Raw genomic sequence first — 15044 nt, 5'->3', positions numbered from 1 at the left:
AAAAATATGTTTTACCTTTTAACAGCATAACCTGCATCTCGTACAAACATGGTATTATGAACAAATGACATCGGGTTTGGATCCTAAATCCAGGGAAAGTTTAATGTTTCACACTCATTCCCTTTATATCGCCCATTGTTCATTCCCTTTATATCGCCCATTGTTCATTCCCTTTATATCGCCCATTGTTCATTCCCTTTATATCGCCAATTGTTCATTCCCTTTATATCACCCATTGTTCATTCCCTTCATATCACCCATTGTTCATTCCCTTTATATCGCCCATTGTTCATTCCCTTTATATCACCCATTGTTCATTCCCTTTATATCGCCCATTGTTCATTCCCTTTATATCGCCCATTGTTCATTCCCTTTATATCGCCCATTGTTCATTCCTTTTATATCACCCATTGTTCATTCCCTTTATATCGCCCATTGTTCATTCCCTTTATATCACCCATTGTTCATTCACTTTATATCGCCCATTGTTCATTCCCTTTATATCGCCCATTGTTCATTCACTTTATATCGCCCATTGTTCATTCCCTTTATATGACCCATTGTTAATTCCCTTTATATCGCCCATTGTTCATTCCCTTTATATCGCCCATTGTTCATTCCCTTTATATGACCCATTGTTAATTCCCTTTATATCGCCCATTGTTCATTCACTTTATATCGCCCATTGTTCATTCCCTTTATATCACCCATTGTTAATTCCCTTTATATCGCCCATTGTTAATTCCCTTTATATCACCCATTGTTAATTCCCTTTATATCACCCATTGTTCATTCCCTTTATATCGCCCATTGTTCATTCCCTTTATATCACCCATTGTTCATTCCCTTTATATCGCCCATTGTTCATTCCCTTTATATCACCCATTGTTCATTCACTTTATATCGCCCATTGTTCATTCCCTTTATATCACCCATTGTTAATTCCCTTTATATCGCCCATTGTTCATTCCCTTTATATCGCCCATTGTTCATTCCCTTTATATCGCCCATTGTTCATTCCCTTTATATCACCCATTGTTCATTCCCTTTATATTTCCCATTGTTCATTCCCTTTATATTTCCCATTGTTCATTCCCTTTATATTTCCCATTGTTCATTCCCTTTATATCACCCTTTGTTCATTCCTACAGTAACATCGAAAACAACCGTCGTTATCTTTTTACACCATACAGAGACAGATTTCAAACATTAGGGATTACAAGTTGTTTGGTCATGCAGACTAACCCTTTATGCACAAATCGTCGGATGTTGTCCCATCATAGATAAATTGTAAGCAACCGGCAAATCCTAAACAACTAACATCGCCCGTTGTTTATTCACACCGACAAATTCTAAACAACTAACATCGCCCGTGGTTTATTCACACCGACAAATCCTAAACAACTAACATCGCCCGTGGTTTATGCACACCGACAAATCCTAAACAACTAACATCGCCCGTTGTTTATTCACACGACAAATCCTAAACAACTAACATCGCCCATTGTTTATTCTGAACGACAAATCCTAAACAACTAACATCGCCCGTGGTTTATTCACACCGACAAATCCTAAACAACTAACATCGCCCGTGGTTTATTCACACCGACAAATCCTAAACAACTAACATCGCCCGTTGTTTATTCACACCGACAAATCCTAAACAACTAACATCGCCCGTGGTTTATTCACACCGACAAATCCTAAACAACTAACATCGCCCGTTGTTTATTCACACCGACAAATCCTAAACAACTTACATCGCCCGTTGTTTATTCTGACCAATCCTAAACAACTAACATCGCCCGTTGTTTATTCACACCGACAAATCCTAAACAACAAAATCGCCCATTGTTCTTTCATACAGATAGAGCTCAAACAACACATCGTCTACCCTTACAATACAAGTTTATCTTTTTCTCTCACTGGCCGAGTATGGATTTTGTTTCCTGATATTAACTTGCGTCATTCCCCATATCAAATAGAAATTAATTTTACTCCAGATTGATGAAGTTGGGTATTTTTTATTAGAAAACTGATGGGTGTACGAGAAATAACTACGTCACACTGGGCGTGATTTCCGGTGTACTTCTAAGTGATAAACTAAAAGCAAGGTCGGAATAACGCTCGGCGTTGTGATTCCGAAAGATATGTAGATTTTGTTTGTTTCGTTTTAGCTAGATATAAGTTTTGACAAGAAGAACTGAAATAGATTTTTTTAATGTGATAAGATATGTTACATATTAAGTACCTATGGTGGCTCGTTAGGGCCAAGTATCAAATCTCGCATTCTCGCACTCTCGACCTTAGGTCGAGAACGCGAGAATGCGAAAACGCGACGGCGAGGGAGCGAAAACGCGAGATTGCGAAAGAGCGAAAACGCGAGAATGCGAAAACTCGACGGCGAAAATGCGAGATTAATCTCGCACTCTCGCCGTCGCGATTTCGCTCCCTCGCCGTCGCGTTTTCGCATTCTCGCGTTCTCGACCTTAAGTCGAGAACGCGAGAACGCGAGATTAGTCATTAACGGCCGTCCTCGCACTCTCGCTCCCTCGCGTAAGGAAGTTCCCATAATTTCACATGCGTGTTTAACTCAAAGCGTCTGGAGGATCGGGGATTCGATTCGGCAAATAAAATGGCTTCGAGTTTCGAAGGTAAGTGTTAGACTTTATACTGTTGTTTTCATGAATAAATCGTTGTTTGATGACAAACGTGTATACGGTAATAGATAGAACCTAATCATGACAGGTCTGCTGTGTATATACTATATGTCGGTGGGTGATGGAGATGCGTGGGTATGGGCGGCGGAAAGGGCATGTACGGTAGGTTACATTCTTATAGACAACGTTTAAATTGTTAGCTTATTACTTCAGATAATTGAGGTGTACATTGAGGCATGTGACTGTATCAGACCGAGGGCTAGACTAGACTCTAATTAAACTTTTTTTTTTATTTCGATCCCACGTATGGGCGGCGGAAAGCCCGAATTAAAGGGGCAAAATCCATTAAAACAAAACCTATGTCAAAAATCATATCAATAAACTTTCTTTTCAAATCAACATTGGTTTTGTTTTAATGGATTTAATTAATGATATTTATTTGTTATGGAAATATAGATACCAGGGATGATATATTGAGGGATTTGTTCTTCAAAGATTACACCAATTTGGAAATGCAAACAAAGCTGCACTATAAAGGAATTAGTATGAGGTAAGTGGGCCTAATATGCACTAGCTTGTAATGTATACATGTATTATGTTTAAGGATATAAAACAGAATATAGAAAAAAAGGTACATGTATGTGTGTCACACAAAACATGTTGAACATGTAAGATTTTAGAATGTAATGAAAATTAATCTTTATGAAAAATATAGATATAGGCACCTAATTTTTAATTAAATTTTTTTTTGACTTCAATGGAATTCGAATTTATTGAAATTTCACATACATGTAAAGAATATTTTGCTCTTCCCTCTGATAGGCTTAATATTTGCATAAATTTCTATTGCTGATTTCAAGAGATATTGCATGTTTCAGTTCTTGCAAAAGTTAGCAATGTAATTATTTTAAGTAATTATATAAGAATAAAAAACCTTTAAAGTATAATAATTTAGTTAATTATTAACTTTGTTTTATTAAGTTTGGGACCCCCAAAATAAGTTTATCATGTATATCATAAGTTTATCATATATATTTATCATAAGTTTATCACATATATTCAAATAAATATATAGTTTATCATAAGTTTATCATATATATTCAAATAAATAATCTGTACTAGGATCTGGTCACTGCTTTGTTTATGCATGTAGTTGTAGATCCGATCGACATATATCTGCAATACAGATTTGTTGTGTTTCTTATATTATTTTACACTTTTAAAATGATATGTATTCTGATACGCCTTGTAGTAGTCGTTCAATAAAAAGACACTTGAGGAGACTGGGTTTGAGGCAACGTGGAAGATGGAGTACACAAGAAATTGTTACGGCAATTCAGGTAGTTCAGTTGACACCTAGACCTTCAGATCAATTACTATAGTTAATATTTGTCCCTTATTTTTAATATGTCAGATCATTTGTACATGTAAGTCAAGATCATGATTCTTTCTAGGTGTACCATGCCAATAGACCCACCTGTTATAAACATGTACTTAGATATATGTAAAGATAATATAAGCATGTACCTGGTCAGTATATCACTGACAGTTTAGACTATAATGGTCTGTTTAACAAATGATACTGTTTCCAATCAATTTTCTATTTACATATTATACTCAGAAATATATTGCGGTAAGAAAGGTGAATTATTTTTTATCAAAATTTAATATTGAATGAAAAAAATGGGAAAATTTAATTAATAATTCTTAAACCCTTTTTTTGAAACTTTTACTTTTAAATGCATACAATGTTTACTCCCTTGAACTTGTTGGCACAACTTTCTCTCTCTCTGTGTCTGTAGGTCAATTCGACACAATCACAGGCAATTCTGAAATTAATTATGAATGAAGATTCATTGGTGAATGAAAATGTGTGAAAGTTAAATTGTCTATGTATGACATGTTTGCATTGTTATAAACTTGATAAAAAAAGAATAAAGATTACGAAAAAAAATTCTTCACTATAGAAAACTGACTTTGGTGATGCAATAGTATACTACTATAGCAGCATTGTCATACAATGGTATATTCATGAAGGTACATGTTTTGATAAACGTTTGTAATTTTAAATAATGTATCTTCCAATTCAAGGCAACAGTGTATGATAATATATTGTTAATTTAAGGAAGAAAGAAAAGGCAGTGGTCAAAACCTGGGATACCGCAGCCTGACTAAGAGACTTTTGACAAAGCATGGCATGGCAGTTGGAAGGTAAATACTAAAATCATTTAACCTTTTTCATTGATTATAATTTAATCCTACAAATTCAGTGAGATAAAACACTTCTTTGTATCTGTTTGAATTATATACTTCCACATTCATGACATCATAACAAACAAGGAAAAGTTCTTTATCCAGGCATTTAAGACGTCTTAAAATTTATGATAAACACTAGGATTTAGGTCCAAATACATGTAGACCTGTAACTAATTCCCTGGCCCTGTGTCGCATACAACTTTCTTGATTACTCACACTTTTTTATTACCATAACATCTTGAGTAATGATTAAGGTTGTTTGACTGTACCATGTAAGTAAATATGCCTCAGAATCACTTCTATGTTGCGGGATCTTATTCATTAGCCTCTTAGAGTATCCATGTTTTTACTATCCGTCTGGCCCGTATTTTATCTTTCAGAGCTTCCAGAAAAGTGTTAATGTTATCTGACTTTGATATACAATGTAGTACATATATTGTATGATATTGCTAAATGTTGTAGACTGATATTTTACACTAATCCTGTTGTTGACTTTATTTTTACAGAAAATCAGTATCTAGCATTCTTAGGCAAATTGACCCAAAAGGTGTGGAGCTTAGGACACATCACTGCCTGATCAGGAGGACATACTACAACAAGGGGCCCAACTTCCTGGTCCATATAGATGGGTATGACAAATTGAAGCCTTTTGGATTAGCCATACATGGAGCCATCTGTGGGTGACAAAGTCTGTGAACATTTCAGTATCTTAATTAAACTTCTTTTAATATGACTGTTCAAATCCCCCTTTGCTCTTGATCTCTTGTTTAACCCTAAACAGTTATTGTTATTCATTGGGCGATTTGAAAAGGCAAACAAGTGGTAAGTTATTTTTTTCTCTTGGAGGGCAGCATGTATATTTCTCTAGTTGCATAACATGTATATATAGGAACTCCCTTGGTTTCTTTTTGTGATCTGTACCAAGATACATGTATGTATGATAGTTTTTAGACTGATTGTGATAAAAGTGACCAATAGACAGACCATCTTGATTCAATCGTTCTATTAATCTAGTTATTATGTCACAATATGATGTTATTCCTATTGGCATGACTGTTAACATAGAAATGGGAGAGAGAAAAGCAGGGAAAATATCATACCGTACTCAATTAAAGTTCATTTAATGGTGTGCAGCAATATCTTTCTTATCTAGTTTGAAATAAGTATCATTATGGTTTATATAGTAACTTTGAAGTTTTAATGCATAGTAATAATGAGTTAGTATCTGAGTATTCCTATACAATTAAATTCTTGACTAAGTCTTCTTTTAATTCAAGATCAAACTGCATATAACAGGAAAAAAATCATAAAATATTGCCATAGGTTATTTGATATTAATTTGGAATGAAACCTAAGTTTCATGAATTGTATTTGAAATTGCTCTTGTTTCAATTGTAAAAGTTGTAAATATTTAATATTACAGATTTTCACGACGTGTCTTATGGTTAAAAGTTGCCAGAACCAACAATGACCCAAGAGTGGTTGCCTCATACTTTCTAGATTTTGTAGAAGAGATACATGGTATGTAAAGCAAAACTTTAAGGTGAACATTCATCATGTATTTTAACAATTTAAAGTAATGCAAAAGCCAACACCCTTGCCGCCAAAGTGATACCTATATGTCTCAGGTGACACAAAATAGATTCCTTCCTCATTAGCATTGGTATAATTTACTTTCAGTTTTGTTTCTTAATCAAAATGATTTAGGAGTTCCAAGGTGTATACTTACCAGACAACCAGAGGAGTGTCCTTCTGGAAAACCAGAGATGATGTATCTACACCCTGAGCTATACGGTATTGTTAAATTTTTTGTTACAATTTTTTTTTAATTTAATTTAGGTAATCTTAACCCAAAGGGTCATCGACATTGTTCGTCTACCATTCCAAGCCTTCATATATGTGTTTCATAAATAATAATACTTTACTAGTGGTACATTAACTAATTTAATAATGAATTTTAATGAAACTTTGCTAGAACCAGAAGGAATTCATCTTTGTTAAAATAAGGTTCCTAATAGCCAGAGACATAGTGTTGTGGCCTAAAAGTTCCAAAGGGTTAAACTTCTCAATCTTTAAAATCCATAAGTTCTAGAAATGCTATCTCTAAAAATTGTTCAGGCTGAGCCCATGGAACTCCCCATTTGTCCACAGGGAGGAATCAGTTTACCATATATAAGGAAATAAATGTCTTGCATCTTTATTCACATAATATGAGGATGTGTAATGCATTGTGTCTTGGCAATACTGAATTCTGTGATGTGAAATGGGAAACTTAATCCCAATGAGTTGGACTAGGTGATGTGGCAGGAAAAGTGATTACATATAAATGAAATATTATATATATAATGATATTGTATATAAAAGTTTATGTCCAGTTTTAGAATCGATGAAGATTATTTTAAGTTACAAAATAAAAGTTGTTGGTGTAACCCCCCTGTGGTCCCCATTTTACCCCAGGGAGATACAATATGATCCTTTTTACAATTAGATCATTGATACTTTATTTGAAATTTTCAATTCTTACCTAGGACACCAACATTGTTTCTAGTTTATTGCCTATAATTATGATTTTATCAATTTTAACAATTTGTATTATTTCATTTCAACTCTGCATTGTCAGATGAATATATACTTGGCAAGGTACACAAGCCTCCCGCTTTTGCTTTCAATGCCAATCTTAATTTTAAAATTTTGATTACCATATATTACATGTATATCATAATGTTATGTTTTAGGGACAGTGGATTACAAATTTTCAGTGAAATTAAGTGATGTGGAGTCCTTGAAGAGTTTCTGTAGTTATCCAAGCTGCTATGGATGCACAGAGGAGATGAAGGAACACTTCACGTCTATTTTGCTTGAAGGTAGAAGGAGTGAGCCTATAAATTCTGAAGATGCAAAGGAACTGTTCCAATGGATGTTACAAAAGATATAGATTGGATAAGTTGACAATGTGATGAGGATTGTGACAATAATAGTTTATCCTCAAAAACTTTAAAGATTAACAAAAACAAGAGGCCCAAAGGACCTTAAATGGTTATCGGACTACATTGAGTATGTCAAACTTCAAAAAGTAGTATAACCCATAATGGTTGAAATGTTGGATACATGTGACCTTAAAAGTAGGTCAAGCTTATTCATTTGAATAAAATTGGTATTCCTCCATCCCAGCAAGCTACAGGCCCAACATCAGGTCTCTATATATATGTACCTAGGTTATTTTTTTTTAAATATCATAGCCTTTTTGACCCCAGTCACCTTGAAAGTGGGTCAAAGTCATTCAATTAAACAACATGGTGGGGCTTTGCATCAGCATGGTACAGGCCCAATAGGTCAGATGACTTAATAAAGAAATAACATGAGCTAAATCTTCCAAATTTATTTTTTATTTGATTTGAACATCAATCAAAGAAAGAAGCTAACACTCAGAATATTAATGTTCATCCTTTCTTGTAAACAACTGAAGACACTGCATTGGAATCAAATGAAATTGTCAGTAAAATTCTCTAAATCATTGAAAATAGCATGTAATTGAAATTATATCCAGTCTTACCACGTTGAACCTAATGTGTGTAATATAAACTGGATCTGTTGCGCAATCGCATTTGATTAAATTGAAATGAGTCCATGATTTAAAAGCTATTTTTAAAGGAAAAGCTTATGGAAAATGACAACATGCGAAATCAGATTGCAAACTATACACATTTGTCTCCTAATTTAATGTTGGGTAGAGGGATTCAACCAACAGGTTATAACACTTGTTGACCCTAGGTTAGTTGACTTATTGTGTCATTCTGACATACTTTTCTTCATGTCTTAAAATCTTATCTTCCACAAAATGCGAAATCTAATCTTGAACCAGTGACCTTCACCTTTACATGACCACAGGTCAGTTGGTTCTCAATTTGTTTCTTATAAACTTTGCTTCATAATTCCCTTAATGCCATTACAAAATATTAATCAGACGACTAATATTGAAGTTATCAATTTGACCATACATATCTATTAAGTAGTAAGTCTATTCAGTAACAGTGATCTCATAGTTGACATTTTGACCACAGATTCAATCCCACTTTGTATCATTCATCACTTCTCACTCAAGTTTTGCCAGGAAGCCAACTTCCGGACAAACAGACAGACGACGGAGACAAATACATTGATCTCCAGTTTCACCGGCAGGGGCCTAAATAAATGTTCTTCACTTGAGGTTAGCTGCTATACATCTAAAAAAAATTGGCACAACATGCAATGAAAGCCTTGAACACAATTTTAAAATCTAAGAAACTTTGCTGTCATGAAAACGTTTTGATTGTCAAACAAGATTAAAACCTCCTGCCCATTTTATTGCTTTTGTAATTGTATCCTGAAACTCGTCAGGATCATCGAAACAACGCCATATTGTTAATATAAGGGCACAGGTGTGGGCTGTTGGAAATTGTTTAGTGCTTCCAAAGGACACTTCCAGAGATTTTTCAAATCCTAGTGGAGGAATGCTTGCTGCTCCAGTCCAAAAGGATAACACCTCGTCTAATGAAATCCCTGTGGATCCCCCTGAGAGAAAAAATTAAAGATACTATTGTCACAGATATATTTTTCTAATACATGTATCAATTGCTACATAAATATCATAAAAAACATTTTGCAGAATACAGGGCATGTGATACTTATATAGAAATCTTTCAAACAATACAAACATACCCTCAATGTTTCATTGCTTAAAGATCATCAGTTCATTAAACAAATTCATGTTTTGCAGCTGAACATACAGATCAACTATACACTGTAATGCAATATAACCATTTAAATATTGAGCAGCTCGGATTAAGTTTTCAATTTATAGCTTGAATTTTAAAGCTGGTGAAAGTTTGTATTCTGAAACACATTTTGGTCTGGCAGAATATTCTACACTAAAATCTATATGCCATTATAGATACAAATGGTATGTGTTCATAATGTAAATAACCTTCTGAATAGGCAAGAAAAGCTTCTAGACAATACAAAGCCTGTTCCTCCTGCCTCTTATTGTTGGATCCATCAGGACTCCAGTTCACCTTATAAAGCTCCCCCCGATGTCTCTGAACCGTAGAGCTTTGCTGGTCTGGGTGAAGAGATGAAGAAAAGACTTTGGGGCCAGTTGGACTGCATCTAGCAGTCTTCCCACTTTGTTCAATCCATTCCTGAACTGAAAAAATTCTGACTGGACTCTGAAATGTAATAGACACATTGATACATGTGCATATTTCTGTTGTATGCCTATACAAGGTCAATATATATGTATGTTACTATCCATGTAAGGAAACTATGGTGGATTATATTCACTTTGGGGTGGGACGCCGACATGGACGCAGGCAGTGGGGTACAGCATTAGCTCAGGGTTACTCATAACCAGTGAGCTAATATTAATAGTATTACCAAGGGCAATAACTCTTTAGATTACTTTTGAATCATTTCCATTTTCAAACTCGAAGATCTTATCAATATATATCAACATACAAAGGTTATTGTTGACAGACAGACCAACGCTGGAAGCCACGGTATGGCATAAGGTCACCTTGGTCCTTTAGACCATGTGAGCTAAAAATTCAAGAACTTATAGCGTCTGAATTTTGATAGAAATTATGTTGAATTTTAGGAAAATTATAATTGCCTCTCTTGTCTACAGTTGACCATGCCTGACACAAGTTCTTACCAAGGACTCTATACACACTGACTGTCAAAATGAATTGAACTAACCGCACGTGAGTGACCCGACATCCCTGAAACTTCATGTGTGAAAAATTATCTTCCTTTTTGAATAGTGTTCAGTTTGATCAATATCACTCAAGGGTTGAAGCACTGTCAACTTTTGGCGTTATGTACGTACAGAGAGCTGATGAGGAAAACTATAGTCTCCCCCCTTCCGCAGCTTCACTGTTTACCATGGACTTTATAATATTTGAATCATCAGAATTATTTTGCATTTTTTTTTTTTAATTTAGCTGGAAAACATTTGGCTCTGACTTACCGGTAGAAAATTTCATTTTTTTTGAGGATGTCCATTAGTTGTTGTTTTTTCTCAAAATGTCTAAAATTAGAGATAGACAAACTCTGTTCCAAGCACCAGTCACTGATTTTATCCAGTTGATTGTGGTACTGCTTTTCATCAAGTGTATTCTGCAACTAAAAAGAAAAAAAAAACATTATTTATGTAAGAACGTTTTATAGCACACCACTCAATGTACCTATACTGGCAAAATCATATTTTTATATTTATTATACTCCAGTATCAGTGTTCTAGAAATGGTTTTCAAGGATGACGTTCAACAAAGTTCGAATTTAAGGTAATCATACTACAATATTCACATGTTCAGGTGGAATGAATATGCACATAAAGTAAATTTGAAGTCCCCGCCAGCATGAAGAAGATATTGATGAGGATGAAGGTTATTCAAATTATAAAAGAAGTAGATGATTTTTTGACGAAAATTGACTTATCCCAATTTGTACATTTATTTGCTTAAAAAAGAAGACTGTGTTGCTTAACCCAGTATACTACATTGTTAAATGAGCCAAGTTTACTGATTTATTATGTAGATCATATCAACTCACCAGAATTAATTTCTCTCTGGTTTCCCAGTCGAAAATACAATCCTCCAACAAGGGCAATGTTTCTGTCTCCATAGCAACCTCTCCATCTAACACAACATTTGCAACAGCTGGATGGAGAACTGGTATACTTGGCCCACCATGGAGGAGGGAAAAGGCAACCAGTTTGCCTGACAGTTCATAGAATCCTTGAGATAATTTTTCAAGGTCATGCCGAAAAAAGTTCTGCCCTTCCTGACCCTGAAAAATTTTCCCACATATCTCTGCCATAAGACCTCTGAAACATGAAAAAAATATCTATTGATGGATTGGTGGACCAATGAAATGATTACAAACTGAACTTTTAAAAGAAAAAGAATCTGATCTGCGGCTAGAAAATAGCTTTTAATATGCATGAATACCCTTCCACTAATTTGAAAGTGTCACTGAAATATTAAAACATGAATTGTATGAAAAACTGATGATTGAGGATTTTATAAGGTTATACAGGAGCAACTGTGACCTCAACATTGACCTTGGAACCTGGCTGATACAAAAAAGAACATGTCTGAGATATTCTGTGTATATACATGTACCTTCATCAAAATATTATTAAGAAATGCAGAACCTAGAGTGACGATACTGAATCAGTCAATAATTTTCTATACATTTTATAGGTAGAGCAAAACCAATTTCATCTCTTACCTAGACTCTAGAGTAAAGAACCTGTGGGGTGTGGGAGAAAATTTTCCTATTTGACACTTTATTAACAAGAATCGTATCGAGGATTGTATCGCTCACCTGGTTGGATTAGACCAAATGTCAAAATAATGTTCATATTCAATTTGTTTTATTTGTAAATCTCAAACAATGCTATATATGGTTATAGTGTGGCATGTAGCGATTTAAAGGAATATTGCACAAAATTATTGCATATATATATTAGTCCGCCTGAAGTAGCCTGGGAGAGCAGAAAGGCCTTGCAGCAATGTTTTTCATTATCTTGTTATAATCTACCTTTCGAGGACATATTACATTTTCTTATATACATGTACTACTATCAAATCCACTCAACTCTCTTACCATGTCATCTTTGAACGATTGCGTGAGATGGCCACATCCAATCTTCTCCAGGATGACTTCAAATGGATCAACTTCAACTGTGAACAAATTTCTTAAAAGTGCAGTTAATACAATCTTCAGACAAACATAAAAATATACAATCTAAGGTCAAGTAAAATTATAGTTGTGATTCCTCTTTCCAGACTATCACTATTCTTTTTAATGCTGATCCAATCGGTCTCGAGTTCAAACCAAATTTCATATTCTAATTGCCAGTATAGCCACTCAAAACAACGTACTATCCCCTAAATGCTGACCCTTTTTGAAACATTTCATCAGATTTATCATGCTCTGACCAAGTTATACATTTTAGTTCATAAATCACAGAGGATCTGTGTAAATAATTGTCAGGTCCAGATATTTGGACACTTGCTTGATAATGTACATCAATGATCGAAGGCCAAACATCACCTGTTTAAGTGTTAACATTATACACCCTGTGGTAGGTTAGTCTGTAAGGTACTGTATGGTAGTTGATGAGCTACCAGTCCTTTGAGATTCATTTGACATTGTAAACAGAATGTGTTATTACAGATAATGTACAATTCTTAAACAAATACTGAATACAGCTCTCAATTAGTTACTCACATATTTGTAAGACAATTCATGAAGTAGGAGTCTGAAACGTAGCTGTCAACTTTGTAAGAACCGCCATATTGAAGAGAGCGGTTAATACTTAATATTAGGCCTAGATCCCAAACTGTTAAAAAACCCGGATTTCAGTTTTTGCCAATAAGAAAAAGGAAGTGGCCCAGGGGCCTTATTATGGTCAGACAGGTCACCTGAATTCTGATAGTGATATGAACTAATTATACCTTATCCCCTCTCTAGGGAGAAATGTGAGACCCATACCATGATTCATAATTTTGGTAAAAGATACTAGACCTTCAGACCCTTCCATGTATGGAAGTTGAATCCACCATATACTGTACCAAAGCAGAGACATATATGTATATATGTCTCTGACCAAAGGTAGAAGTAGCTAGAGAAGATTTTTCAAATTTTAGTCAATTTGAGCACTTTTCGCCCCTCCCCTCAAGTCCCTGGGGGTCAGACAATGCCAATTTACACAGGGGCTTGTGTGCAATGTCCAATGTATGTACTATTCAACAGCCATCCCATACTGATAGTTCTAGTATGGTTTAGACTATATTATTTTCTATGGCAATTGAATAAATAATGCTAAATATTATGTGTTCCCTATATATATATATATATAAACTACAGTAAAATTTGCCCCTACCCGGGGGAAACCCGAGACCCAAGGGACAGGGTCATGAAATTCACAATTTGTTTAAAGACCTAATAGGCCTATAAGACCTTTCAATCTATGAAGAGTACCGTATTTGAATCCACTGTTTGGGAGCAGAGAAGATTTTTGAAATGCTAATTTAACTTTTTTGGCCTCGCCTCACAGCACGCAGTCCTCTGCGGGCAGTCAGTGCCAATATATGCATACTATTCAACAGTCATTTCAAACCGACAAATCTAACAAAGTTTTTTTCACATCAATGAATCCTAAGGAAAAATATTACACGAACTAAATACACGGTATGACATCTTAAGTTTGATTTTAAAAATCAGTCCAGCCACGTGGACAGGTGGTCGAGTAGCCCGAATGATTCTGGTCGTTTTACTATGGCCAGATAGCAGGGAATACATTCCTTAGCTAGTAGTAACAACGAAGGTTGAAATACTTTCAATGCAAAGGTGTAATATGTAAAAAAAATTCTTGATAGGGGTACTTACTTGTACTTTCAGAAGTTGAAGCCATCTTGTAAAGGCGCGCGGTGAAGCATCCCGATCCTCCAGACGCTTTGGGTTAAATACGCATGTGAAATTATGGGAACATCCTTACGCGAGGGAGCGAGAGTGCGAGGACGGCCGTTAATGACTAATCTCGCGTTCTCGCGTTCTCGACTTTAGGTCGAGAACGCGAGAATGCGAAAACGCGACGGCGAGGGAGCGAAATCGCGACGGCGAGAGTGCGAGATTAATCTCGCGTTTTCGCCGTCGCGTTTTCGCATTCTCGCCGTCGAGTTTTCGCATTCTCGCGTTTTCGCTCTTTCGCAATCTCGCGTTTTCGCTCCCTCGCCGTCGCGTTTTCGCATTCTCGCGTTCTCGACCTAAGGTCGAGAGTGCGAGAATGCGAGATTTGATACTTGGCCCTAACGAGCCACCATAAGTACCATTTTTTTCTACATTCGTCGGCGGATATTATGTGGTACACACTCGCGAGAAAACCATTGAACGGAAATACCGTATCAGGCCGCTTTTGGGCGTTTCTTCAAATGCTATGTTTCACCGAGAATATAATTCATACAATTGATCATCAATGTAAGACACTTAATTAAACAGTATATGAATTAACAGTTAGACCATTTCCGTTCATAATATTTTCAGATGATAGCTTTCGTACATATATATGTACTTTATCAGAAC

At 35.4% G+C, this 15044-nt stretch overlaps 2 protein-coding genes across 10 annotated transcripts; one reads left to right on the top strand and one right to left on the bottom strand.

Annotated features, from left to right (window-relative positions):
* The first annotated feature begins 2524 nt into the window (after window positions 1–2524).
* On the top strand, window positions 2525–8278 carry LOC117327204. Of its 8 annotated transcripts, none has more exons than XM_033884060.1 (8): window positions 2525–2654; window positions 3117–3210; window positions 3913–4000; window positions 4786–4871; window positions 5423–5596; window positions 6340–6437; window positions 6597–6710; window positions 7652–8278. In XM_033884060.1, exons 1-8 carry the CDS (start codon window positions 2636–2638, stop codon window positions 7849–7851), a joined length of 873 nt encoding a protein of 290 aa, XP_033739951.1. In that variant the 5' UTR covers window positions 2525–2635; the 3' UTR covers window positions 7852–8278. The 8 variants fall into 8 exon arrangements, with proteins under 8 accessions (XP_033739951.1, XP_033739950.1, XP_033739956.1 ...); XM_033884059.1 differs by lacking the exon at window positions 2525–2654 and adding an exon at window positions 2679–2822; XM_033884065.1 differs by lacking the exon at window positions 2525–2654 and having other exon boundaries at window positions 2684–3210; window positions 4790–4871.
* Window positions 8279–8283: 5 nt separating this feature from the next.
* LOC117327206 lies at window positions 8284–14605 on the bottom strand. 2 transcript variants are annotated; one of them, XM_033884066.1, is made up of 6 exons: window positions 14352–14605; window positions 12564–12640; window positions 11505–11778; window positions 10921–11075; window positions 9880–10120; window positions 8284–9467 (listed from the first exon to the last, which is right to left on the bottom strand). In XM_033884066.1, exons 3-5 carry the CDS (start codon window positions 11769–11771, stop codon window positions 9964–9966), a joined length of 579 nt encoding a protein of 192 aa, XP_033739957.1. In that variant the 5' UTR covers window positions 11772–11778; window positions 12564–12640; window positions 14352–14605; the 3' UTR covers window positions 8284–9467; window positions 9880–9963. The 2 variants fall into 2 exon arrangements, with proteins under 2 accessions (XP_033739957.1, XP_033739958.1); XM_033884067.1 differs by lacking the exon at window positions 14352–14605 and having other exon boundaries at window positions 12564–13795.
* Between the last annotated feature and the right edge of the window lie 439 nt (window positions 14606–15044).

Source organism: Pecten maximus, chromosome 5 (assembly GCF_902652985.1).
Source record: "Pecten maximus chromosome 5, xPecMax1.1, whole genome shotgun sequence".
NCBI classification, from domain to species: Eukaryota; Metazoa; Mollusca; class Bivalvia; order Pectinida; family Pectinidae; genus Pecten; species Pecten maximus.
The sequence above is the reverse complement of the archived record's forward strand: the minus strand, read 5'-3'. Positions and strand labels throughout refer to the sequence as shown.